Source organism: Nerophis lumbriciformis, linkage group LG11 (genome assembly GCF_033978685.3).
Source record: "Nerophis lumbriciformis linkage group LG11, RoL_Nlum_v2.1, whole genome shotgun sequence".
NCBI lineage: Eukaryota > Metazoa > Chordata > Actinopteri > Syngnathiformes > Syngnathidae > Nerophis > Nerophis lumbriciformis.
Window position 1 is genome coordinate 6,969,794 of NC_084558.2, and position 27,921 is coordinate 6,997,714.

The following is a 27,921-nucleotide window of genomic DNA, read 5'->3' on the forward strand; positions in this document are numbered from 1 at the left end:
GCTCAAGCTCTGACCAATGAAAGTTTGCCTCATTGAAAGCAAAATGGCGTCGCATGTTCTCGGCTGCTGAGGAAAAATAATGACCACTGCTATAATTACTTACATGTTACCAATTTAAAGTGATTCAAAGCCAGGTAATTAACAAATCTGGGACACAGATTGTGAGCGAATGTTTTTTTTTTTTACCTCCTAATATTCTTCCATACCCGTCAATATACACTACGAAATCAGGAGAGTGTCGCGAGCCGATGGCTAGCATGACAAACCTATTGAAACAAACATAGGAAGATAGAACTACCTTGCCAGCCCCTTACAATTGTCTATACCACTTTGTGCATACTTTTTTTAAAGAGTGAAAAATGAAGGTCGTCAACTTGAAACAAGCGATTCTGCAGGCTTGGAAGGAGCGGTGGAGCGACTACCAGTGGGCTGTTAATATCAAAAAGAACTTTCCAAAAGGAGCAACATGGGAGTATCTTAATCTCGCAGGTTAGAGCCATCATTGTTATGGTATTTGATTTACCTGTATTTCATATGGTTTCTTTGTCTGTCTTTCAGAGGCGTTAATGGAACAGGCGATGATCGGCCCCTCTCCCAACCCACTTATCTTGTCTTATCTCAAATATGCCATAGGTTCCCAGGTAGGAGACAAAACGTTTAACCTTCGTCTTGTGTTAGGGTCGGCACCTACCCGTTTTAGTTTTTAAATGCATAAAAGAACCCCAAAAATTAATTTTTTTGCTTCAAGGCTTTTTGACTTTGTCAGGAACCTCTATTTCAACAAAATAAAACACTTTTTTTTTCACTAAATTATAAAATGCTCTGGTTGAAATTATGACCTTGAAAAAGTAAGATTATAAAGCAATAATTAGAGCTAAAACTGAACACACTGACAGCCAGCTCCTCTCCCAATCATGTGAGCTTTAGAGAATTCTCATTTTACCTTGTTATCCAGTACACAAACAAACAAAGATGGGCATGTCAAGACATGTGAGGTCAATTCAGTATAGAGTTGGTGACTTGCAGAGTGCACATCTCCAATTTGCAGCATGCAAAAATGGAAAAAAAGATTTACAGTGAGAGAAGTTTTGGATAATATTTTTGGTGAAAATGAGGGAGAGGACACAGAGCAGCATAGTGATATGGATGAACAGGTTTCTGAGGAGGAAGACAATGTGGAGTATCATCCAGAAGACACAGACACATCTGATGAGTCTGATGAGGAGGTCATACCAAAGACTATAAAAATTAAAGCTGCAAGCAGCATTGGTCGGGCCCACGTATTTGGCAGGTGCTAGTCCTAAATGTCCCAATACTTTTGTCCAGTGATAGTCATAAGTGTCCCAATACTTTTGTCTACTTTTAGTCTGAAGTGTCCCAAGACTTTTGTCTAGTGTACCTACCTTGTCTGCATTGTGTGGGCACGCTGGTGCTTCCTGCTTTTAAGCAGCCATCTTAAAAAAACAGCAGCGCAGCAGCATCAGCGCAGTAGGTCTTTGAAGGGTCATAAAATCAAAACCGGAGCAGGTATTAAAAAGCTGTTCTGTTATTTTATACACAAGGGTTTAATCTCTCTCCTGTGTTAGTTTGAAGCCGAAACGACAAACACGCTCAGAGGAAGGTGACCGGTTTTTACAAAAAATTTGTTTTGAAGGGGGAATAGCAAACTTCCTGTTGATTTTTGCTGGGGGTTGTCAATTTATTAAATGTAGGTCTAAGTGAGACCTACATAGAGGTTTTTGTTTCATGTCTTTCCGATCTTCCCAGTGGGAGTTACAGGCAGTTTTGTCAGTTTTTTCATCCGAGGAGCAGTTTTTTGTGCGTTTTATTAAAAAATTGCGCTAGAGCACAATTTTGAGATTTGGGGTTAGGTTTTTTTATTAGATCACACTTTTTAGCAGTCCTGATGTGTGCGTTCAGTTTGGTGAGTTTTGAAGCATGTTAAGGGGGTCAAATTACAGCTCAAAGAGGCAAAAGTGTCTGTTTTTAGTACGTTTTTGTCTTGAAGGGGGAATTGCCAACTTCCTGTTGATTTTAGCCCGAGACTGTACAATTATGAAAGGTAGGTGTAAGTCAGACCTACATAGAGGTTTTTGTTTCATGTCTCTCCGACCTTCCTAGTGGGAGTTACAGGCAGTCTAGTTTTTTTTATTCCTAGGGGGCGCTAGAGCGCAATTTTTTATTTTTGGGGTTTGGTTTTTTCATCAAAAGGCAATTTTCGCAGGTCCTGACGTGTGCGTCAAATATGGTGAGTTTTGAAGCATGTTAAGTGGGTCAAATTGCAGCTCAAAGAGGCGGCCGGTATAATAATAATAATAATAATAAAACCTTAGAAAAACAATAGGTCCTTATGTCCCATTGCATAACGACTCCCTTCGGGAGTCCTTTTGCAATGGGCCATGCGGGCCCTAATGAGACCCATTACCTCCCTGCTTGGCACTCAGTATCAAGGGTTTGAATTGGGGGTTAAATCACCAAAAATGATTCCCGGGCGCGGCACCGCTGCTGCCCACTGCTCCCCTCACCTCTCAGGGGGTGAACAAGGGAATGGGTCAAATGCAGAGGACAAATTCCACCACACCTAGTGTGTGTGTGTGTGTGTGTCAATCATTAATACTTTAACTTTAACTTAACTTAACTTGATTTGCTTGATTGGTTGTTGTTTTTTTGACCTTGCAAATCTATATTTTGTGTTATGACTTGTTCCGCTTTTCATTTTGTGTTTGTACTAAAGTTCTGTTGCTGAAAAAAATACATTTTAGTCTTCTTCTTGAAGTAAATATATATGGGTCGAAATTGACCCGTAACACAATAGATGTTGCTATAGTTAAAATTATTCAAATGAAAAAATAAATAAAACAAATGTATTCAAGAGATGTGTTCTAATACCCCTCAGGAATAGTCAGGTAACACAACAACCTTTTATTTATTTATACGATTCTCTTGAGGTTCATTTTACCATTTTTTAAATTGAAATCGAGGGGTATACTGACAAAAAAAGGCCCAATGGCCCACACCAAAAATATTAAAACCAATATTTCCATGGATAAGGAAGCCTAACAAGGTAACCAAGAGATGAGAAACAAATTGGATGATAGATAATTGTTTTTAGTGTATTTTACAGCTGATTTAAGACATGGGTCAAAACCGACCCGTTAACATAAGAGATGGTAACAGAAAGCTAACACAAGAGGAAGGTTAAAAAAGAAGCCTTTTACACTTTTTGACTATGATTGTCACTGCCTGTTTTCAGATGGTGTCTTATTCAAGCGTGCTCGTAGCCATTTGCAAGGTAACATCATAATTATGACTACACTAATATGCTGTTTAAAATAAAATGTTATGCAATATGGTAAAGGAGAACTGTATTTGTTTTTGGAAGTTTGTCTATCATTCACAATCTTTATGTAAGACAAGAACACGTGTGTTTTTCTTTAATCTTATGTATTCTAATTTCTAAATTGTAAATAAATGGGAGCAAAAGTCAGCGAACAATGGAGCAAGTGGGAATTGCTCTATCCCGCCTATTAAGCGCTCTAATCAACATCCCAAAAGCCTCCATCATCATTTGATATACACGCTGTAAGTACCGTATTTTTCGGACTATAAGTCGCTCCGGAGTATAAGTCGCACCGGCCGAAAATGCATAATAAAGAAGGAAAAAAACATATATAAGTCGCACTGTCGTACAAGTCGCATTTTTTGGGGAAATTTATTTGATGAAACCCAACACCAAGAATAGACATTTGAAAGGCAATTTAAAATAAATAAAGAATAGTGAACAACAGGCTGAATAAGTGTACATTATATGACTCATAAATAACCAACTGAGAACGTGCCTGGTATGTTAACGTAACATATTATGGTAAGAGTCATTCAAATAACTATAACATATAGAACATGCTATACGTTTACCAAATAATCGTTCACTCCTAATCGCTAAATCCGATGAAATCTTATACGTCTAGTCTCTTACGTGAATGAGCTAAATAATATTATTTGATATTTTACGGTAATGTGTTAATAATTTCACACATAAATCGCTCCGGAGTATAACTCGCACCCCCGGCCAAACTATAAAAAAAAAAAAACTGCGACTTATAGTCCGAAAAATACGGTACATATGTAATGTAAAAAATGCACATTCATAATAACGTTTAATTACATACTTTTCTTATTTTAAGCATACGGCGGCGTATTAATTTCACAGATTAATCACAACATTCGCTTTCCCCTTCAACAACAACAAACCTCCTACCGTATTTTCCGCACTATAAGGCGCACCTAAAAACCTCCACTTTTGTCAAAAGCTGATAGTGCGACCTTTAATCCGGTGCGCCTTATATATGGACCAATATTGAGCCTCCAACAGGTAAACGTTTCAATCAATCAATCAATCGCGACTACGGTAAGCAGCCGCCGTCTTCATTTTCCCCCGTAGAAGAAGAAGAAGCGCGCGGTGCATCCTGGGATATATGACTGCGTGAGGCGTTTTATTTTCATTTGTTTATTTATGTAAAGACCCCAAAATGGATCCTATTAAGAGACACGCTTACGACGCAGAGTCACGCAGTAGAACACGGGAATAGAGCAGCAGCGACACTGACTCCATTAATGACGACTTCGACGAGACAGATGCCGTATTCGCCCAACTGTTTAATTCGGAGACTGAAGAAGAAGAATTTGAGGGATTCGTGGATGAGGAATAACTTCATAAAGTGAGCTTTACATGTTTATTTTGTGTGTTGTGTGACATTAACGTTTGAGCAACGTTGAGTTATTGATATTGTTATTGCTCTGCACTATTTCGAGTGTTACTATATTGTGATTGCACTAACGTTTGATTTACCGTAACAGTATCAGACTGTTTTTTACGTGTTTATTGAATCAGGGAAAAGTTCCCCTCCACTATGTGATATAAGTGTTGCACTACATGTTATACCTTGCTGTTGTTAAAAGATAAACAAAACACCACGTCACTGACTTTACCTCGGGGAAAATAATAAAACAGCTGTTTATTCATTTTGGGAGTGAACGGAGTTGTCAGAACGCTGGTTTGTAATCTATTAATAAAGTTTGACTGACCTATCTGACTGTTTTGTTGACATTCCCTTTAGCGCAGCTCCATCTAATGGATGCATAACGTAACCCCAGCCTCGACTGTAGCGTCTATTCTATGCGCCTTATAATGCGGTGCGCCTTATATATGAACAACGTTTTAAAACATGCCATTCATTGAAGGTGCGCCTTATAATCCGGTGCGCCTTATAGTGTGGAAAATACGGTAATCATAGCAGACTTTGTGAGACAATAAAGACTACAATAAAGACTGAATATAATGAGGATGAGCTACAAGTTTTAGAAGCAGTGTGCTTAACAGATTCAACTTTACTGAAACACTAAGCATCATGCAGCAGTAATCAAGCAATCTGTTACTGAACAATGAATTGATTAACGTGGACCCCGACTTAAACAAGTTGAAAAACTTGTTCGGGTGTTACCATTTAGTGGTCAATTGTACGGAATATGTACTGTACTGTGCAATCTACTCATAAAAGTTTCAATCAATACAATTTCTGCTGGAATGCTGACTGATAGGAAGTTTGTATTGTTTCGCTTAGATGAAGAATTCATTATTATCCTCATGCAGGTTTAAAAAAACAAGAACAAACAAGCATTTTTTTTGTCTTTATTGCCATCGCCAGGTATAAATTGAATTTCATACAGGTGAAAGGCATGATTTATAATCTGGAATTAACTTTCACCAGCTCAGTATGCCAATACTGTAGCAGCACAAGATAGTTAGTTCTCGATCACGGCGCCGCTGAAAAAAATTTGTCTCTGTTAGCGGTTATAATAACAATATCGCTAAGCTTGGTTAATATTCAGGTCACAAAATGTAAATGGCTTACTTTGTGCGGTTTATTATAGAGAGCTTTATAGGCAGAATAGTGTACTCCCATTAGCTGAATTGTTAGCCACCTCATACTTACCATATTTAAGAATTAAAATGCATAAAAAAGAAAAACATATGTGTTCTTGTCTTGGGATTGTGAATGATAAGTAACATAAAAAAAAATTGTGGTTCTTCTTTAAATGCCTGTAACTCTCTTGTTGTAGTTTGATGATTTTTCACGGGATCTATGTGTGAAATCCCTCCTGGAGATAATGGACATGTTCTGTCATCGTCTCATGTAAGCCAGTTTCTAACAGCTACTAATGAAATGTAATATATATATTCAGTTCAATTGCATTTACTTGACTCTTTGAAGCTGTCACGGGAAAGCCGAGGAATGCATCGGACTTTGTCGTGCTTTGCTTGGAGTGGTGGTCTGGCTGCTGCAGGGCTGTGCGTGGTACTGTGAAAGGTTGAGCGAACTGGGCCCGACTAGCAGCACAGAGACTTGTTTGTCAGAGTGCCGAGAAAGGCTGCACAAACTCATCAGCAGCCCCAAGAACAGAGCCCTAGTGCACATTGCTAGGCTGGAAGATCAAGGTGTGTGATTTCTACACACTCTTGAGTCCATTTTGCAAGATACCAGAGTTTCTCTCTATGCAAACCATGATGAAAGAGGTCGTAGCTTTGCAATGTAGTATCAGAAATGCTTTGTCAGTGTTGATGCTCCCAATTTCCTCCAAAGGTTCCTGGAGCAACGTCGAGCAAGCTATGCTTAAAGTGTGTGAAGGCCACTGTTATGTATCCAACCGAACACTGAGGACTAAATTGATGGAAAGCGTGACACTGGTTAAAGGGTACGCATTTCTTACAATTTATCTTTTGCATGTTTTTACATTCAAGTTATTCAACCTGTTCTTCGCTCTTCAGCATCCCACTGATGCTGTCTGTGCAGTGTGAAGCACCGTCCTACACCTCCTTTCCATCAATCCATGCCTTCATTATGCTGGAGGGGACCATGAATTTGACAGGGGAGACACAGCCGATGGTTGAGCAGCTGATAATGATGAAGAGAATGCAGGTAACCAATTGATAAAAAAATGATTACAAATTATGTACTCATAACAACTTTAGTTTTAATATATATTTTAAAATGTTTTATATATTTTGCTATATTTCATTTCAAAATGAATTCATTCATTATTAATAATAAAACATTATTAATATTCATAGTTATTGATATTAATGTTGTTATATAGTTGGCAAAAAAGTGATGCTTTTTTTTTTATTCGTGTAGCCTTTTACAATATTTTTAAATTACATCTGCCATTTTCTAAAATTCTCTCCCTCCACAGAGAATCCCTACATCTCTTTTTGTGCTGGAGATATGGAAAGCTTGTTTTACCGGACTCATCGAATCTCCAGAGGGTACTGAAGAGCTCAAATGGACTGCTTTCACATTCCTTAAGGTCAAAATTCCTTTGTGGGCGAGGCTTTTATATGTTTAGCAAACACAGATAAATTCCCTCAGAGGGCCTGAGTGTAAATCTTTAAATCAGTGTATAATAGGATTTCAATCTCCCCCATTATCATATAAACACACTCACTCACTGTCTTAAATTTCACCTTTTTAGATTCCACAAGTTTTGCTGCGGCTGCAGAAGTATCCTCAGGGTGACAAAGCACAGGTGAAACAAGTCTTGTTTATTTAGTATTGCCATTTTAAACATGGCAGTAAGTTGTATTCACATGATGTCGTCACGTCTGGCTCATTAACAATGTGAGGCTCGAAGTGGTGGGCCAGCGAGCGTTTGTTGTTCAATCGTTTTGGGTGGTATTTGGCTTTCTCAAAGAAAAATGCCCTATGCTTGTGTTGGCTTTTGGCTGTTGGAAACGTTCAAATCGCGAAAAGGATAAAACTTTCTTCAGAGTTCCTCGAGAGGTAATCAATAAGGACGAAAGATGTTAAGATTTTACGAAAGACAACGAAAAAAGAGGCACACACTCCAGTTCAAGAAGACAGAGTCGAAGAACGCATAAGTTTGCAGAGATCACTTCGTTAAAGGTTTGTTTGATATACTTTTAATGTTTAGTGTTTCCCAATTAGGTATTGTCTTGATATATTTGTATTTTATTTTGTTTTGGAGTTCTTAAAACACATTTTTGCTACGAGTGTTTTGTAAAGCAAAAACTTGGCGTGTCTCAATAAAATAAAATAAATATCATCAAAACTTAAAATACTTAAGCTTTTACTAAAAGCAGCAATCATAAATTAAGCTTTCAGCACATACACAACGTTGAGATCTATAGTTGTATTTTGATAAAGATAGGGAAAAACACTCATACTCTTAACGTTGGTGCAATAACAATAAGGCAACAAAAATGCCTGTAGAGTAGACCTGGGCATTCTGCGGCCCGCGGGCCACATCCGGCCCTTTGTGCGTCCCTGTCCGGCCCGCGTGAGGCCAATCATAAATTACAAAATAAATGCAATACAACGGTGCTGCTTTTGTTTTGAAAAGCGTTATTTGTATTACTTCCGTGTGGACGTATGCGCGTGCGTGATTGTGAGTGAATGTGAACAGCGGCAATCACAAATGACAAAATAAAGTTGAAAAAACATCTTTGTCGCGCGCAATACAACTGTGCTGCTTTTATTTTGAAAAGTGTTATTTATGGACGTATGTCCGCGTGTAACCTGTGAGTGAAGGTGCACAGCGACAAGTGATGCACGGTTTACACCCGAGACGCTAAAAAGAGAAAAGTTGATGACGAATGGCGTGTTTTCAACAAGACATGGACTGCCAAGCAACGTTCCCTCTAAGGTGCGCGCCTGCGCAATTGCGCACTGCTCAAGCGTCCTCTGCGCACAGCAAATATATGCCGCGCACCAAATCAAATCCCATCTGAATTCCAAACAAAATAAACACATTTATTCTGTGTAATTTTGCAATGCAACTCTGAGTGACAGTGACAACAAGCGGCCCTAATGGTGTTCGTCAACACCGTTCAATTATTGTAACGTCTATCGAGATGCTTCGAGGACAGGAATTATATCGATCACTTTATTGAGCAAAACTGTTTATATTCGGCCATAACCACACCAAAAACATGACTAAAAAAACTTCTATCTCGAAAAGCTAGTCATTTTCTGCCGTACAAACCAGGCCAAAACCAACTTGTCATCTGTCACCAACACGCATACCACTAAGCCACTGGTGCGTTTATGGCCACACAAAAAGTCGGACAACTCAAACACCACACAAAGTTACACTATGACTCCTCAGTCATACGTGTGCTTATTTTACTGTCATTTATTATTAATGTTAATTTATTGATATTAATCATGGAATGCTGTTACTAGAGAAAGTTACAGGAATGCACACTTCACCCTATGCTTACATTTCGTTGTGCAACATGAGGATGTCTAAGGGGATCTAAATGTGATCTCTGAAAGGGGTACAAATGATTTCCAAAGCAGTGCTTTTGGTATAAAGTTAGGTTAAATGAAAGTATTATTATTATTATTAATTATTATTGTTATTATTTATCTTACGGTATACATAAAAAATAATATTGAGCAAAATTTAATTGAAATATTGTCGATGTGGCCCTCCAGCAGTGCTCAGGTTGCTCATGCGGCCCCCGGTAAAAATTAATTGCCCACCCCTGCTGTAGAGGCAAAGTTAAATCATGAATAGCAACCTTACCCGAGCAAAAACAATGCATGTTTCATCCGGGAGAATCTTAATACCTGTTTCCTCGACCCAGCCACACACAAAGAAGTTGTAAACCTGTGAGCTTTTCAAAGTTTTCCTCTGTTTTGTCGTGTATAATGACATCTGTAGATATGTATACATGATATGTCTGGGAACGCGGCCGACAGATAATCCTTTATATCACTTAAAAAATCTTTTTTTTTTAAATGTATAGGGATGGATTCCATTGCATAGTTTGCATTTTTTGCTCTGATCTGCTTTTAGTGGTAAGATCTAGGCCCCCTGCGTTCTCAGATTGTTTGCACTCTGATTGCTGCACAGTGGCCATGTTGGTTTGGTAACCCACCACTTTGTTTACTTCCGTTCAAAAGTCACGTGACTGAATACAACTTACATCTTACAGGACTTCACGGAGGATGTGAATGTTGCCTTTCAGTACCTACTCAAACTGACACCACTGTTGGACAAAGCTGATCAAAGATGCAAGTGAGTATGCCACAATTCTCTTACGACTATATTAAGTGCTGGATGTAAGAGATCCGAATGCAGACCTTTTACTTTAATTGAGTGCCACTGCTGTAATCCCATGAGAAAGCACTGTTTGATAAATAATAAATGTGTTTCCTCCTAGCTGTGACTGCTTGAGCATGCTGCTACAAGAGTGTAACAAGCTAGGCCTGCTGTCGGAATCAAACACATTGATCCTCACGACAAAACGGTACATTTTCCTGCTCCGATTCACTAACATTGCCCAATATAATATAATTAGAATTCATTGTATTCATGCAGTATCACACCCTCTGTGTTTCCCACCTGTTTTTTTGCTCCTTCTCTCTTCCCCCACCTTTCCTTTCCCCCATCCCCTGCACCTTTGATTTAGGACTGAGCACAGGAAGTACGCCCCAAAACTAAAAACCGCAGAAAATGCCAATATCCAACCCAACCCGGGTCTCATCCTTCGAGCTGAGCCTACTGTGACCAATATTCTTAAGGTACAGACCAGATACCATTACAATCTCTTTAATCAGCACCAAATACATACATGCTGTAGTTATATTTATGTACTTAAATCACAAAAAATTATGTGGCATTATTTGGAATGCATGCTTTTTGTGTCAAAAGTGCTTTCATAACATCACCATCTGTTAAAGTACCATTGATTAAATTGTAGATTAAAGCCTCGAGTGTTTATCAAAACATGTGATGCTGACATATAACTGCTAAAAAGAAAGTAGCTTGAGTTTGCCCTATTTTTTATTCTCTCCTTTGTCTGATCACTAATTAGATAACATAAATGAACCTAAAACCTTCTGCTTGGCCCAATAGACAGTAGACGCAGATCACTCCAAGTCTCCCGAGGGGCTTCTGGGTGTTCTTGGTCACATGTTGTCTGGGAAGAGCTTGGATCTGCTCCTGGCCGCCGCAGCTGCCACAGGGAAACTCAAGTCATTTGCCCGCAAGTTTATCAAGTTAGTATCCACACCAGACATCTGTGGTTCTGAGGCTGCCTCCTTGTTGTGCCTCTTTCAGATATTTTTTTAAACCCCTAAGTGCGAAAAGTTATAATTTTTAAATAGTGTTCTATCATTTCCAACTGTCTGTGAGGCCGTGAATGTGAACAGGCTGAGTCCTGAGGAGCAATGAAGGCAATTAAAAGAGACTGGAAGCCTGTGTGTTCAGTTCAGCTTTTCGAGTGTGCAACCCCTGGCTAATTGAACCATGAATTGCTGGGATGTTACTGGCTTCACGTCAGGCTCACGTCCCGCCCAATGAATACTGGTGGTGGTCAAGCTAGCTCTGTTTTCAATGTTTTCTCGAAGAAAAAATGCCCTATACTTGTGTTGTTTCCGGCTGTACGAACCGTTCAAATCGCAGAAAAGGATAAACATTTCTTCAGAATTCCTCAAGAGGTTATAGAAAAGGGCAGAAAAGTGCAAGATTTGGGGAAACGACGATGAGAAACTCCAGTCCAAGGGAGCAGAGTTGAAGAATGCATAAGTTTGCAGTGATCACTTTGTTAAAGGGTTGTTTGATATTTGTATTTCTTAAACACATGTTTGCTACTAGTGTTTTGAAAAGCACCAACTTGGGGTGTCTAAATAAAAAAAAAAAGCAAATGTGAGCAAAACCTGAAAGAGTTAAGCTTTTACCATTCATACACAATGTTGACGTCTATAGTTATATTTTGATAAAGACGGGGTAAAGCAGGCTACTCGTAAACGGCGCGTGCTACAGCAACAAACATGGCAGTAGACGTGAAGTTAAATCATGAAATGCAACCTTACCTGAGCGAAAACAATGCATACTTCGAGTCTTGATACCAATTTCTTTAACCCAGCCACACAAAAAGTAGTTGTAGACCTCCATGATTTCCCAAGTTTCCATCTGTTTTGTCGCGTAGACTGGTGTCTGGAGCACAATCGTTCGATATGTTGGGGAACGCGAACCGACGTAATCCTTGATATCACTCGACAAATCTTTTTTTGATAAAGTATAGGGAGGCATTCCATTGCACAATTGGATTTTTTGCTCATATCTTCTTTTTGCAAGAAGATTTAAGCATTTTTGTACTCCGATAGTTTGCGCGCTGCATGCTGTACAACAGCCATCTTAGCTTGGTCGACCGCCACTAGTTTTCACTTCCGGGAAGAAGTCACATGTCGGAATACCAGCTATACTTGCCAAAACAGAAATTTTATAGGGGAAAAAGAGTTACATTTCACCTGGACAGATTACATTTCTTGTAAAATAAAAATAAAAAAGTTAATAAGCTGTGTCAAATTTTTGGCTCTATACAATTTTTCTTTAGTGAAAGAGGCAGCAAAATGTCTCTTGATAGTAAAGGTTGCAGACCCTGCTGTGGAATGTATACACAACTGGTTAATAACATATTGTTTTATTGGCAGGCTTAATGAGTTTCCCAAACACATCAGTGGTGAAGGATGTGAGTACAATACAATGTTCAAGTATATTATTCATTATCTGTTAATTGTGTTGGGCGCTAACATTGAGGCTTTCCCTCATCTTCCTCAGCTAAGTCTGCTTCTGTCCGGGCCCTGTTGTTTGACATCTCCTTCCTGATGCTTTGTCATGTGGTGCAAACATACGGCTCCGAGGTCAGCCATTCATTTGATAATTTTCTATACTGCTTGTCGTCATTGTGGTCGTGGTTGAGCTGGAGCCTATCCCAGCTGACATAGGGCACGAGGCAGGATACACCTTAGTTATTAGTTTTCATTAGTTACAGAGCAAATCTAAACAAAACAACCATTCACCCATATAGACAATCATCAACATTCTCCAAGTAGCCTAACGTGTAATTTTAGGATGCAAAGATATAGGGCCTGGTCTACTAAGATTTAAATACCACGCGCTAAACAGCATGTACTGTTAGTGGGAGTGTGATCTACTAAGACTGCTTGTACAGTTGCTAACTGGTGCAGACCGCCCTATATAAATGAGGTTTTTACATGTACTATGCAGCTTTCACAATGGAGACACTCATTTTCTGCACATTAATGTTATCAGGCTCCTACCTGAGGCATTTTGTTATGTTTTGAAACATGCAGTAGACATCTATGTACCACTTTTTTGGGGCATTTTCTCAACACATTGAAAGTGCGCTATGGGAGATGCTTGCAGTAGCTGCAAACATGCGCTGAAAAGTTACATTGGCAAGAAAATGCTTTTTGCAAGAAGTTTTTTCATCCATCTATCTATTTTCTACCGTTTGTTTCATATATGTTAATAACGAACGTCAATAAAAAACTCCAGCATACACCAAAAGGCATCAATTTAATTTGTTTTAATCAGCCCCTCAAGTCATACAGCAGCTATAAAATGATAAAATCATACTGCTGAATATACAACGTCTAATATTTTTATTTTTGACAGTCCATATATGTTGACAAGCATACATAGGACGCCTCCTTTCTCACAGCGATTTCTGTGCAACTGCCAGTTTGCACATCCTTTCTAGTCATGCTGAAAAACGATGCAAAACATTTGCCACAGAACAGTTTTATCATGAAAAATAACCCTGTGTGTGCTAAATAATTATGATTGTAGTTTTGTAGGCATTTTAATAATCAGCACATATTCTGCGCATAGATGAAGACAGACACACTAAATGGATTACACGCCTTATTTTCTCTCACTTAAAAGACACAATCCTCTGCGTAAAAGCTTAATAGATTAGCTTTTCGTGGGCTATCATGTTTGCACGTGTGTAATGGGTGAATGTGATGCATAATGTAAAGCACTTTGAGTATCTTTCAAGGTATAGTAAAGCACTATATCAGTACAGACCATTTACCATTGAATACACTCAACCCTTTTGTAGATTAGGCCCATAGTCTTTTAGGGCATGTCATTGCACTGCCACAAGATGGCATCGCTCACATTTTCCTCATCATTTCTGTCTGCAGCAAACATTGTGACTAGCTGAATCATCCTCATGTCTGTCTCCCATCAACAGGTGGTCCTGTCTGACCCTAGTCCCTCAGGGGAGACGCCCTTTTTTGAAACATGGCTGAAAACGTGTATGCCTGAAGAGGGGAAGATTCTGAACCCGGACCACCCCTGCTTCAGGCCCGAACCTGGTAAAGTAGAGAGTCTGGTGACCCTGCTGAACAATTCTTCAGAAATGAAGCTAGTGTAAGTGGCAAATTTCTTTATTAAGCCTAAATAATCATCCATTGAAATAATTTAGCCGGTCATCCACATTAGGGAAAAGTTATCACACACACACTCGAAATGAGCGATATTACTTAAAATCTATATTGTGATATATATACTGCAGCCTCCTGTGATAATGATACATATCACAATATAATATTCAAAATGTAAATAATAATAGAACCATTTCAAAACGGGTTACAAATGCTCCTAATTTGGCTGCTGACTCATGCGCCAATATATTAAGTTATTTCTGGTTGTATTATTTTGTCAAAACTGTTGTTATTCTATTTGATAATTTACTGTTAATAGATGGTTACTTTCTTTTGTAACATAGTTCTATCTACACTTCGGTTAAAATGTAATAAGCACTTATTCTTCTGTTGTTTGGCTACTTCACATTAGTTTTGGGCAATAGTACAAATTTGGTACCAAGTAGTTGCGGGGGCAGTATTATTCATACCAATGCTGATACTAATACTTGAAATTTTTAACCACAATTATAATCAGACAAAAACACAGGATGGTGGTGTAACAATATTGATTAAATAATACAATTAATTTCTACAATTGGATCCGATTTAAATCCTTAGTTTGTTTTCCCCTTAAAATCCTTATTGTGTCCAGGGACTTATTTACGTTGTTTGTAAACAATAACAAATAAGACAACATATTTTTTGATGACAAAAAATATCGATCTAACCACTGTAGTATCAACCATTTACTGATAGTCTGTATCATTACTGTCAATATTTTTTTTGATCTGGCCATCTTTGTTTACATTTGAGAGCTCTATCTAGCGGTTAGCATATCCTCCTACAGTGTGTAATTAAGCATGTATAGCTATTCCTAATACTCCAGTGATAATGTCCGTTTCTTACAAGAAACTTACTTTGTTTGACGCCATGGAGGCGAGCATAGCTGACTTAAGTGTCTGGAGGGACATTAGCCGCTAGCTAGAATGCTACAGAGCGTTGAGCATGTGGTCGTTGGTTTGTTGCGGCCAAATTAGCGGGACACCGCTAGAATTTGTCACAAACATGCATTATCAGAATATAACGATAGTATTAAAAGCTCTATAGTTGGCCAAATTTATATTGTATATTGCGCAACAATTTTATTACAGTTTACTCCAATCATTGGTCTGTTTGTTGACAGTCAAGTGAAATGGCACGAAATCTGCCTCAGCACCCCAGCGGCCATCTTGGAAGTTCTGAATGCATGGGAAAACGGCGTTCTGTCTGTAGAGGCGGTGCAGGTTCGTCTGGTTTTCTCTCATTTTCTTATTTAACTCCTTGTTCAAGTTAGTGTGACATTCTTTGGAAAGCAAGGAGTAACCAAGTGGCAACACACTATTGTAGAAATAGTGTCTCTGTTTCCTTTCTTCCATTGAAGTTTTGATGTGACGCAACGCGGATGTTTTAGTCACACTTTTTTCCCTTTCAATTTACCCTTCCTCTTTTTCGACTCTTGAGTGCAGAAGATCACTGACAACATCAAGGGCAAAGTGTGCAGCATGGCCATATGTGCGGTGGCGTGGCTGGTAGCCCACGTCAGGATGCTGGGGCGGGATGAGCGTGAGAAGCCTCAGACTATGATTAAACAGCTTGTCACGCCACTCTACGGAGAGAACACGCTGCAGTTTTACACTGAACGGTATAAACACCTTAAAATTCTATACGTTCACATTGTCACTGCTCATTTACGCAGCCATCAGTAGTCATATTGCACATACTCTGCCTGCCTGACACTATTGGGTACCTCAGCTAAGCATTAACTTTGTAAAGGCATATTATTTAAATGCAGCTCTTGCATGTGTACCTTATATTTTGGTACACAAGTCTATGTAACCCTCTCCCCCCTCATGTTTTTCACCAGTGTGATAATAATGAGCTCCATTATGGAGCACATGTGTGCCGACGTCTTCCAACAAACGGGTGCGGTTCTGCGGTCCCAGTTGGAGGGCCAGGAGCCCATACCTTACCGCAACCTGCTTCCAGCCAAGGAGCCCATTCAGGCCGCACTCACCAAACAGTTCCAGACGGTGCTGCGCAAAGGCTGGGTCGACAGCCGAGCGCTGCATCTCTTTCAGAGTCTCCTCAACATGGGAGGGGTTTTCTGGTTTACTAATACTTTAGTCAAGGTAGGGGGCTAAAACACTTGTTTCACTGTGACACTTTTGACACTCCAAGCTCGATTTTGGAGACACATTTAAATACTAGTATGTTATTTATTAGAGGAGAAACATGAAGAGCATGACATGCTGAGCAATATTGTTGAACTTCAGTTGTTCATCATAGCACCATCTTGATCCCGATCCAAGTGGACTGTCATGTTGACATGTAAATATTGTGTGAGCCTATTAAGTAACCAACACAAAATGGCTATCAAACACCTTCCACCCACTGATTTGAGCTTGGTGGGGGTAAATATAGCCAGCAGTCGTATTTGTGTGTGTGTAATGAGGAAACCGCATCTAATCTTAGGAGCTGCTCAAGGAGACCCGTCAGGAGTGGGCCAATCGGGTGGTGGAGTTGCTTTACAGTATCTTCTGTCTGGACAGTCAGCAGATCACCCTCACCTTGTTGGGCACGATCGTGCCAAACCTGCTCACTGACTCCGCCCACTGGCACAGCCTGGTAGACCCACCTGGCAAAGCATTGGCAAAGTATGAAAGACACTGATACTACCGGTAATGTTTTTTTTAAATTATTTATTAGTATTTAGTTCACCTTCCTTTTGTTGACACCTCAGATTGTCAGTGTGGTGCGCTCTCAGCTCCTACATGTCCCACCACAAAGGTTTGTTTTCAGCTCATCAACGTAGAAGGCAGCGAGAAGATATCGAGGTAAATTAAAATCCAAATACTTTATTAATCCGTTACACCCTCCTGGTTGTATTTATTAAAATGTGGAACTTTACTCTTTTATATAATAGGAGTTGTGTCAACCGTGTTTACTTTTGGGTTGCAGGACTATAACAGCCTCTTTCCTTTGGACGACACTCAACCCTCCAAGCTCATGCGTCTCCTCAGCTCCAATGAGGATGAGCCTGTAGCACTCTCCAGTCCAGGTTAGTCTATAAATAGCCATGTTTCAAAGAAGTATTTGAAATTTGAAAACTTATTATGCATAATTACCTAATTTACATAACCTGAATAATAATCCGAAGTGCATGAGAAAGTGGAAAAGAAAGCACAGCTCTCTTATGACTACATGCTCATTTCTTACAGGTAGTGATGTTTCAATCAACATTTTTGGCCTCAGATCCCGACCAATTTTGAGTCTCGATCCTATACTTTGATAATAGATTATATATATTAGACTATAGATTATACTTTGACAATAGATGTTTTTTGCAAGTAAACACAACACATTTTTATAAAGCTTATCTTATTAAATTTTTAATTTGCTGTTATTGTTATAAGTCATACACGAATGCATACATTTGTGGTATTGAATTCTACATACAATTAAAAAAATTTACTTTTGCATAATAACTAAACAAAAGAAAAAACTACTATTGGCTCCCATTTAAATGATTTGAGTCTTGCCTTCAACGCCTTCCTGTATCCATATACTGTACTTATTTCCTGAGTTTGTAAACAATAATAAAAACTGATTTTAGAATAATAAGAAACATATCGACCTAATCATTTTAGTATTGTTTTTCATACTGATATCATTCTAGGTATCGACGTCTGAAATGATCACCCATTTTTTCACATTGAAACTTTATCGATTAGCTTTTTGTGTCGTCCTGCTCGGTGCGTGTGTAGCATGCTTAGCCACTTCTTTTCCTTTATTCCTTGGAAACTTGGAAAAAAAATATTTGGTGGTGGTGGTGAGGATATGTGTCATAGAAGCAGCTTCGCACTGTGAAATAGACAACGTCTTCGTTGCAGCTTGCTCTCAAATTGGCAAGACATGCACCCTCTTAGAATTTTTGCAACTCCTGCATGTGTGTAACAAGGAATATTGAAATGTAATTGTGTGTCCCTGAACGTGCGATCCTTTTTGAAGGAATCTTTTACGCAAGTTTAGTCTTTAGCCATGTAAACACTGGGACACAGCTTTGTTAAAGATTGGCTGAGCCCGGCAGCTCATCAGCCGCTCGCTGAACAGTTAAAAAAGGCAGATATTGGCATCCAATCCAATCCTGATCGATACTGGATCATCTCTAACTATAAGTGTAACATAAGTATATTGCACAACGCAACGGAACCATTGTTGTAATGGCAGCAAGGATCAAACTGCTCAGCATTAATACCACTAATAGAATAGAATAGAATAGAATGTTTTTTATTGTCACTATACACAGGTACAATGAGATTAAAAGCAACTCCAGTATCAGTGCGGCAGTCTATAAATATGCAAAACATAGGAAGGAAAGAAAATAAATAGTGCAAAAGGAGGTAAGGTGCACAGTCCAGTCCTGAGAACGAATGTTCTGAATGATTTCATTGTAAACAATACGGCATGTGTAATACACATGAGAGTCACACCAACAGCTGAGTAACACATCCAACCTTTATAAAGTGCATGCAGAGGTAGCTCAAGCAGCTGGATGCTGACCACTTCATGACACTTCAAATGTCAGCCATGACCACCACACCATGAGGTTGCCTACAGCCATTTGTTTTTGTAGATGTTAATTGGAGCATTTATTGTGACCTTGAAAGTGTAGTACAATACAATACATTACAAAACATTTCCATTATGAAAGGTTTTTGTTCCTGATAATTAAATGTTATTACAAGGAAATTTATTATGGGAATCACAGTCATCAGTTTAGTCATATAAAAAGCGAAATTAATACTCCTTCATTTAGTTTTTGTTACCCAGAATAATGACTCTGGTAATGTTTTTTCAATGAGCTTGTATTTTTCAAATGAAGCTCAAATGTTCCTCATGAGCAGGGGTCCCCAAACTACGGCCTGCGGGCCCCCCAGCATCCAAAATCCGGCCCACAGGAAGTCCCAAGCTAAAAAAATATTTTTATTTTTAAAAAATTTTTTATTTTTTTATTTTTTTAATCTTTCCTTTCTAATCCATTTTCTACCGTTTTTTACTCTTGGTGTCTCCTGGCCGCTCAGGCAAATCATATTGTCTAAAAATGACTTTTCCCATCGATAACTTGACAATGTTAAATGTTGATGAACATCAATGTTAATTGATGTTAAATGACAAAACGGATTATAAAGACATTTTAACTTACAGCAAAGTGGTCTTGCCGCTGGGCCTTGGGCCTGTCGCACCTCCACCGGTGCCTGTGGTGGACTGTGCATGGCAGGGACGTCCTCTTCCCTGAGGCAGGCCTAAACCTGACCGCATACCAGAAAAGGTTTTGCTGCAGGGTCTTCAGCTGGGGACCACCTCTCATTGATGTTTCGCCCCTTAGCCCGGAACATCTCCCGGTGGCGGGGCAGTGAACAGGGACGTCTCCCTGACACCCCCTGCAGCAAAACCTACTTGGATGTTGCTCCCCAAGCCTTGTTGTGTCGTTTGAGCCAGAGCCAGTGGCTAGCTTTCTCTGCCACTTCTGAGAGCTCCTTGGTGGATCTGCTCAGGGTGGCTCCACGTAGTCCCAGGTCCTTGAGCAGACGTGGTGTTGATCTGCCCACAAAGCCTCTGGCTCCCAACTCCACCGGATACAGTCTCACCCTCCATCCACTTTCTCTGCACTCCGCGACCAGGTCTGCATACTTTGCCTTCTTTCTCTCGTAGGCAGCTTCCAGTCCCTCCTCCCATGGCACTGTCAGCTCAATCAGTACTACTGACTTCAGAGCTGCAGACCACAGCACCACATCTGGTCTTAAGGTGGTGCTGCATATCTCCTGTGGGAACTGGAGCTGCCTACCCAGGTCCACTTCCATCTTCCACGCTGCCCCTGGTGTTAATAGCTTGGCGGGTGTTCTCTTGCTGGAATGTGTCGCAGGTTCCCCCTGCCTTAGGAAGTGGATCCTGCATTGGATTTCTGCTGGACTCTGTTTGTTTGCCTCCTGCCGACTTTTCTCCAGCACCTCTGCCAGCTTGCTGAGCACTTGGTCGTGCCGCCATCTGAGCCGACCCTGTGTCAGCGCCATTTTGCAGCCTGACAGAACGTGCTGGAGTGAGGCATTGATGGTCCCGCAGAGGTCGCAGGATTGCTCTGTGCCAAGCCATTGGTGGAGGTTTTTTGGGCTCGGGAGGGTGTCATATGTTGCCCTGATGAGGAAACTGAGCCGAGCCTGTGGCAGTTTCCAGAAATCTGCCCAGCTGATTGCTCGGTTCGAGACACCCTCCCAAGTTGTCCACCTCCCCTGCTGCCCCTGTGCCACAGACCTTACTCTGAGCTCCTCCTGTTCAATCCTGGTGACCTCAGCAACAACAAGGTCCTTCCTCTCTTTCCTGCCTGCCTTGGACCATAGGATGGGTGGATCACTCCATCCAAGGCCTGCCCGGCCTGTCTGGACCATGCCCACGACTTCTTGATGTTGCAGTCTCCCCATCGCCTTCTGGACTTCCTCCTTTGCCCTCCACTTCCTTCCAGTCTCGACTCTGGCCTTTGCAACCGCCACCGCCCTGTCGGAGGAGTCCCTTAGCTCCATCACCAGTCTTGCCTTCTCCTGCCTGTAGCCCAGGGTGATAGATTTCAGGGGTAGCTGGAGTGAGTTCCATCCATACAGGCCAGCAGCTGAGAAACACCGTGGCAGGCCAAGCCATTTTCGGATGAAAGAGTTGGCTTTTGCTTCCATCCGGCTTACGGCTGATGACGTGACTTCACACAGCTTCAGAGGCCACATCATCCTTGGGTACAGGGTGAAGTGGTAACACCACACCTTGTACTTCCCAGGTAGCTGGCTTGCATCGATCTTGGACAGGCCCTCCGAAAGCTGCTGGAGGATGATTTTTCCCATGTCCTTGTCTGAGAGATCAGGTGTATAGTCTTCCCAGGCTTCGGATGGGCTGATCCACGATGCGTGGGATGTCCTCTCCGCTGATGGTGAAGGTGACTCTGTCGTTCCTCTTCCCCTTTCGCATTGAGAGGCTCCTTGACTTCTGAGGCTTGAACTTCATCCTGGCCCAAGTGATCAGCTCATCCAGCCTCTTAAGTAGCCTGGATGTGCATGGGGCGGTTCGTAGCAGGCAGGTGATGTCGTCCATATAGCTCCTTAGGGGCGGGAGCCTCTGGCCTGCGGGCAGCCGGACACCACCCACCACCTGCCTTACCCCGATCAGGATGACCTCGAATGCTGCCACGATGAGGATGGGGGAAATTGAGCATCCCATTGCGATTCCTACCTCCAGTTGTTGCCAGCCAGTGGTCACCTTCTTCAGTGCAAAGCACATGTGCATGTCCTGCAAGTAGATCTTGATCATGGTCCTGATGTTATCTGGGATGTAGAAGAATTCCATGGCATAGTCTACGAGCAGGTGTGGCACTGACCCATAGGCATTGGCTAGATCTAACCATATGACGTGCAGATCTTTCTTCTTCCTCTTAGTGGTCTGGATCTGTTCCCAAATCATAGAAGCATCCTCTACGCAACCAGGAAAACCTGGAATCCCGGCTTTCTGGCAGCTGGTGTCAATGTAGCTGTTCTCCGTGAGGTAGGTAGTCATTCTTCTCGCCATCACAGAAAAGAAGACTTTTCCCTCCACATTCAGTAGGGTTATGCTCCTGAACTGCTCGATGGTCTTAGCGTTCTGTTGTTTGGGAACAGAAACTGCCACTGCCCTCTGCCACTCGGATGGTATGGTCTGCTTAGTCCAGGCAATTCTCATCAGGGTCCATAACAGCTTCAACACTCCTGGGCAGTTCTTATACAGCCTGTACGGTATTCCGTTCGGGCCTGGTGTTGAAGCAGATCTTGCCCGCTGGATCACCTGCCTGACCTCGCTGAGCTTGGGTGGTGATGTATCAAACAGGGCTGATGGTTCTGAGGGTCTGGGCACATACCCTGGGGAGCCTAGCGGGTTGTTCCTTGCTGGGTCACTGTACTGAGTGCGGATGTGCTCCTCCAGTTCTTCTTTGGAGATATCCAGGGTTCCACTTGTCTTCTCTTCAAGGAGCCCGCGTGCATGCCGGAATGGATTCCTGAAGAAACTTGACCTTTCTTTCTCTTTCCTTTTTCTCCGTCTTCTGATACGTTCTGCCCTCCGGAGGTTAGCGAGGCGTCTTCTGATCTCATCCCAGAGAGCTTTCAGGCCCTCCTTCTCAGACTCCTCTGCCTTCCTCCAACGCTTGCGGAGCTGCCTTCTGTTTGCCACCAGGTCAGCAATCTCTTTCTCCCTCCTGCTCTTTGGTCTTATTGTGGCCTCTCTGATGGTCACCTCGCCATACCTGTTGCTGCATTCTTCATAGAGGATTTCCGCGAACAGGTTTAACTTGGCTACCACTGACCCGCGCAGCGCATTTTGCAGCAGCCCGCTGAGATGTTCATCCAACTTTCTCCACTCCTCGGTCTCGTTGGCCTTTGGCCACTTGATCTTGTTCCTTCGGAGTGGGTTCTTCAGGTTCCTGGCTCTTTGACTTGACTCTATTCTTGGGTCGCTTGGGGGTGCTACTGGGTTCACTTCTTGGGGCTCTTTGACATCCCTTTCTTCTTCCTCCCTGCTTTCCTCCCGCTCTACCTCTGCAACATTGGGCCCGTTGGCACTGTGGTTGTCTACCCGGCCTTGGATCCCATTTGTCTGACCTGCCCTTACCGGGGCAGTGCAAGGTTGCATCAGACTCCCACCACCACACTTCATCTTTCCCATGTGGATGTGAAGTCCCCTTAAAGTTGTTGTTTTCTCCCAGCCGCACCCACACTTCCTTGGGATCTTCTCTTTTGCCGATATCCTTGCGGTCGTTACCGTGTGATCCGTCCTTGTTGGCCCTTCTTCCATCCCGCCTCTCGGAGGGCCTTCGGGTTGTTTTCTCTGTTTTGTCTTCGTAGTAGGCTTTGGGTGTCTTCCTCTTGGAAAACTAGAGGGTAGGGTTAGATAAATTTATTATGGGAATCACAGTCATCAGTTTAGTCATATAAAAAGCGAAATTAATACTCCTTCATTTAGTTTTTGTTACCCAGATCAATGACTCTGGTAATGTTTTTTCAATGAGCTTGTATTTTTCAAATGAAGCTCAAATGTTCCTCATGAGCAGGGGTCCCCAAACTACGGCCCGCGGGCCCCCCCAGCATCCAAAATCCGGCCCACAGGAAGTCCCAAGCTAAAAAAATATTTTTATTTTTTTAATTTTTTTATTTATTTATTTTTTTTAATCTTTCCTTTCTAATCCATTTTCTACCGCTTGTTACTCTTGGTGTCTCCTGGCCGCTCAGGCAAATCATATTGTCTAAAAATGAATTTTCCCATCGATAACTTGACAATGTTAAATGTTGATGAACATCAATGTTAATTGATGTTAAATGACAAAACGGATTATAAAGACAATGTATATATGTATATATATATATACAAATATATATATATATATATATATATATATATATACATATATATATATATATATATACACACATTTTTTTAACCCAATGCGGCCCCCGAATCAAAAAGTTTGGGGACCCCTGCTCATGAGGCTATTTTTGGAATGAAAGATTATCGTTCATAGCGGAAGGAAGCCTGCGAGACTTTCATAACCTCAAGTGTGTGACCGTGTGATGGCCACAGCATAATACTTGGCCATTTAACTTTCCTGTTGACATTTGTTTTTGTTCTTCCCAAAGGAGACCGATCAATGAGCAGCTCCCTGTCAGCTTCACAGCTCCACACTGTCAATATGAGAGACCCTCTCAACCGCGTCCTGGGTGAGACGTCCACTTCCTGTGCCTTGATTTGTAACGCCTCCCTTTTGAGTAGACCCATTACGTAGTCAAACGATGTTCAGTCCAGTGTCATAGGGATTGCACCACTGAATGAGTCACCAAATGATTGTTTTTCCACTCTGTATGTTTTATCTGTACAACCTTACGCAAAATGCAACACATGAAATGATGCAAAATTTGGCACTAAAGATGCTTTCGATCACATTATTTTGTTTGTGATCCACTTCTCTGTTTGATGCACTGTAGTCCTACACCACTGCAAACGACCGCAATAATAAACACATTTTTAAATGACTACCATAAAACAAATCATTATTTTCAGAGCTTGGATTGAATTACATAACGGTACGGAATGTTGCGGGTACATGACAAAATAGAAAAGTGTATGATGTGCTACTTTTTTGATAACATTGTAACTTCAACCACGACAATTTATTGTATCCGTTTCCTTTTCCTCAGCAAACCTTTTCCTGCTCATTTCCTCCATCCTGGGCTCCAAGATGGCGGGGCCTCACACCCTGTTCGTACACAGCTTCATGGAGGAGTGTGTGGAATGCTTAGAGCAGGGAGGCCGGGGAAGTATTCTGCAGTTCATGCCCTTTACAATGGTGAGTCACGATGGAGAGGCCAGACAGGTGGTGGAGGGGAGGTAAGGGTGGGTCCCCTTCCATCAGACTTTACTGGAACAGAGTGGAATGAAGTGCAATTTCTTGCAAAAAGATGCTGACTAAAGAACATGTTTTAAGAGTATCTGATGTTGCTGATAAAAAGTATGTGGTATCCTTAAGGCGATGGGTGTGAGAATACAGGCAGTAATCATTTATTTGGATCCAATAAACCAGATTCTGAATAAGCCCAACAATTTAGAACGAGAAGCAACATACTAATAGACAGACGTTGCACATATACAGAAAATGATAATAAAAATTCAACCTTGATTGACGAATGAGATGAGAGGTGACTTTTAAGCTTGATTTGAATTACTACCAAATATGCTATCTAGGGTTGTACGGTACACAGTTTTTTCATAAAGTACCGCGGTGCTAATTAATTAACAACGGTACTGGGCGGCGTGGCTCGGTTGGTAGACACTTAACCACCTGCTCCCAGTGCCATCCACACTGGTTTAAATGTAGTTTAAAGATTTAGATAATGGGTTTCACTATGTAAAGCGTGTTGAGCCACGAGAGAAAAGCGCTATGTAAATATGTAAATATAATTTACTTCACTTCACTTGATTTCACTACTATACTGCCTTGGAAAAATACAGATACTTTTTTTCACCCATATGCTGCCGTGCGGTGGTGACGTACAGAGCCAAGGCGCATGTTGAGTGAGTCAGCACGCACACAGAGAGCGCATACAAGCAGAGACAGTGCTAAGAGGAGGAATGGCAAAAAACAGCAATAATAAAGAGGGTGCGTGAAATGAAATACGGAGGTATTTTGGCTTTAAAACTATAAAGGTGAAGCTTTAAACACTTTAAAACATGCCTCGCCAAAGGTGGCAATACAGTATTCCTGCCTTTGCTTCTAACATAGTTAAACATTCAAATAAAAATCCAGACCTGCACAAAGAGTTTAGATATGTACATGCGCACACAGCTCCTTGGCTTGTTGCCAAATATTAGTGCAGTGAAAAACCGCCCACATAGCACAAACTAATGCAAGTGAGATTACTGAATTTTGAAACAAATTCCTACAATTTGTTTTATCTTTAACATTGTACATTTTACCTGCTATATGTTTTATCTGTGTAGCTTTATCCATAGTATTATTTTCAGTATTTACTAATGATTTTATTTGTCATCAAACACAGACCAAGAGTGGTAACCATAAATCATCTAACATTTAATACAATGTTAACAAACTATTCTATTTTATTCTAACATAACCCTAGATTATGGCAGTCTATATTTAATTTACAGTATACAGTTGTACTGGAAATATAATTTATTTCAGTACCGCTATATATATATGTATATATATATATATATATATATATATATATATATATATTACTGGGGGTTTAGACAAAATAAATAATTGTGGAATAAAATGTGTAAAAAATGGATTGGTTAATCTGAATTTCACTATGAATTTCAGTAGTACCTAATTTTAAAAGCTTAATTGGTTATGTGACGGAGCTCTTAACTCAAAACACTTGTATCGGAAATCAGAGTCTCCCATTGAAAATAATTCAAATTAATTTAGTTGGTGCTTGGCTGCTTAAACAGCATGTAACATGACTTAAAAAAAATTTGGGATGAGAAATATTGTATATAAACAATACTGTACAATGTAGTACTTTAGTACTAACTACAGTAGTTTTATGAAAAAAAAATACAGCATTTAACTTGGAGAATGGACTTCTACGGTATCTCATTCTTTGTGAAACACACCATCAGCAGTGTTTCCATATTTTCATGGATAAATGTCCGCCGTTTAGAATTGATTTTACCATCCTTGGCTGGCGTTACGCTCATTCTGCTTCAGTATGTATGGTGCAGACTTGCAGTGGTACACTCTAATTGCTTTGCCAAGTCAGCAGTTTTTAATAATTGTTTTACTTTAATTTAATGAATATCATCCACTTCTTCTCAGCATTGTCCATCACACTCTCTTTCTTCCTTTCTATGTTTGTAAAACCAAAGTTATGTCAATCTCTAGCTTAAGCAATGTTGGCGAGTAAGACCAGATGTTTTGGTCGGATTTTACGGGGTTCACTGTGACATTGGCTACAACAACTAAAGGCAGGAATGCTTGTAACTTGTATTTTTGCTTGTAATTTAACACATTCACTCTTAAAGTTGAGGTACCACTGTACAAAAACAACAATTGAAAAACAATGCTTTCTTATGTTGAAAAGCAATAACTAGATTTAAAAAAATCTGTGATTTTCATTTTATATTTTATATACCAAAAAAATTATCACCAGTCAGCAGAAGCGAAAAAACTAATCAAAAACTATTTTTTATATTACACCTAATCCGGAAGTTGCTACTTAAAGACAAGATGGCAAACAGGCTGGTGTTGTATTCTGCATCAGAACGTGATCATGAATCATAATGTTTTTATATATAAACACAGAATGTGTGTCTTTAATGTCTTTAAGTAGCAACTTCTGGTTCTGCTGTCGGAGTATGAGAAAACATTTGTTTTTTTGTCTGTTATTTCGTTTCATTTTTGTTTTATGGAATGTAAAATCAAAACAAAAATGTTTTCATAGTTCTATCTCTTTGACACTAAAAAAGAACACTTTGTTTTCTATTGTATTTTTTGTATTTCAAAATTAAATTCTATTTTTTTTTTGTTTTAAATGCCCACTCATGAAACGAACGTTCAGTGTTCAAAATGTATGCTGACCACTTTGACATATTTCTTTATTCCATCTTCTTAGTGTGCTCGAGTATGTCCTCAGTAAATTACATGCGCGAACATGTCCAAATTCCTCAAAACCGATTCCAGGGTCAACTTCTGCAAAATAAAACATGACTTGCTTTTTGATTGTTGTGCAACACAGTGCTTTTGTTCATTCATTCATTTCTATTTTCACTGCTCCTCCAGGTCTCTGAACTGGTGAAGCTGCCCACTCTTGCCAAACCTAAAGTGGTTCTGGCAGTCACTGACTTGAGTCTGCCGCTGGGAAGAAGAGTGGCGGCCAAAGCCATCGCTGCCTTGTAACATCTTATTTGTCTGAGTAGAGGCATTTTTAACTTTGTAAACTACTTTTTGATACCTTATCAAGATAACCGTAATAAAGGATTTCTCATACATGTTACGCATTGTTTGCATTATCCTAGAGTCAGGTGCAGCGTC

The 27,921-nt window shown here is 40.5% G+C and overlaps 2 protein-coding genes across 3 annotated transcripts in view; one reads left to right on the forward strand and one right to left on the reverse strand.

Moving 5' to 3' along the window:
- dcun1d3 (defective in cullin neddylation 1 domain containing 3) overlaps window positions 1-611 on the reverse strand; it is a 140,678-nt gene extending 140,067 nt beyond the window's left edge. The window contains exon 1 of the mRNA XM_061967541.2: window positions 524-611. The gene's annotated coding sequence lies outside the window, so the exon portion shown is untranslated. The remainder of the gene's footprint in view (window positions 1-523) is intronic.
- Window positions 1-27,876, forward strand: med24 (mediator complex subunit 24). Of its 2 annotated transcripts, XM_061967537.1 has the most exons (26): window positions 1-134; window positions 352-489; window positions 559-641; window positions 3,254-3,292; window positions 6,121-6,194; window positions 6,273-6,496; window positions 6,642-6,753; window positions 6,827-6,977; window positions 7,252-7,365; window positions 7,531-7,584; window positions 10,019-10,101; window positions 10,247-10,333; window positions 10,496-10,607; window positions 10,942-11,084; window positions 12,522-12,559; window positions 12,649-12,731; window positions 14,093-14,271; window positions 15,451-15,550; window positions 15,773-15,948; window positions 16,171-16,435; window positions 16,779-16,960; window positions 17,047-17,140; window positions 17,265-17,364; window positions 24,005-24,085; window positions 24,563-24,711; window positions 27,670-27,876. In XM_061967537.1, the coding sequence occupies exons 2-26, from the start codon at window positions 360-362 to the stop codon at window positions 27,784-27,786; spliced, it is 2,970 nt and encodes a 989-aa protein (XP_061823521.1). In that variant the 5' UTR covers window positions 1-134; window positions 352-359; the 3' UTR covers window positions 27,787-27,876. The 2 variants fall into 2 exon arrangements, with proteins under 2 accessions (XP_061823521.1, XP_061823523.1); XM_061967539.2 differs by having other exon boundaries at window positions 29-489; window positions 10,508-10,607.
- The last annotated feature ends 45 nt before the right edge of the window (window positions 27,877-27,921 follow it).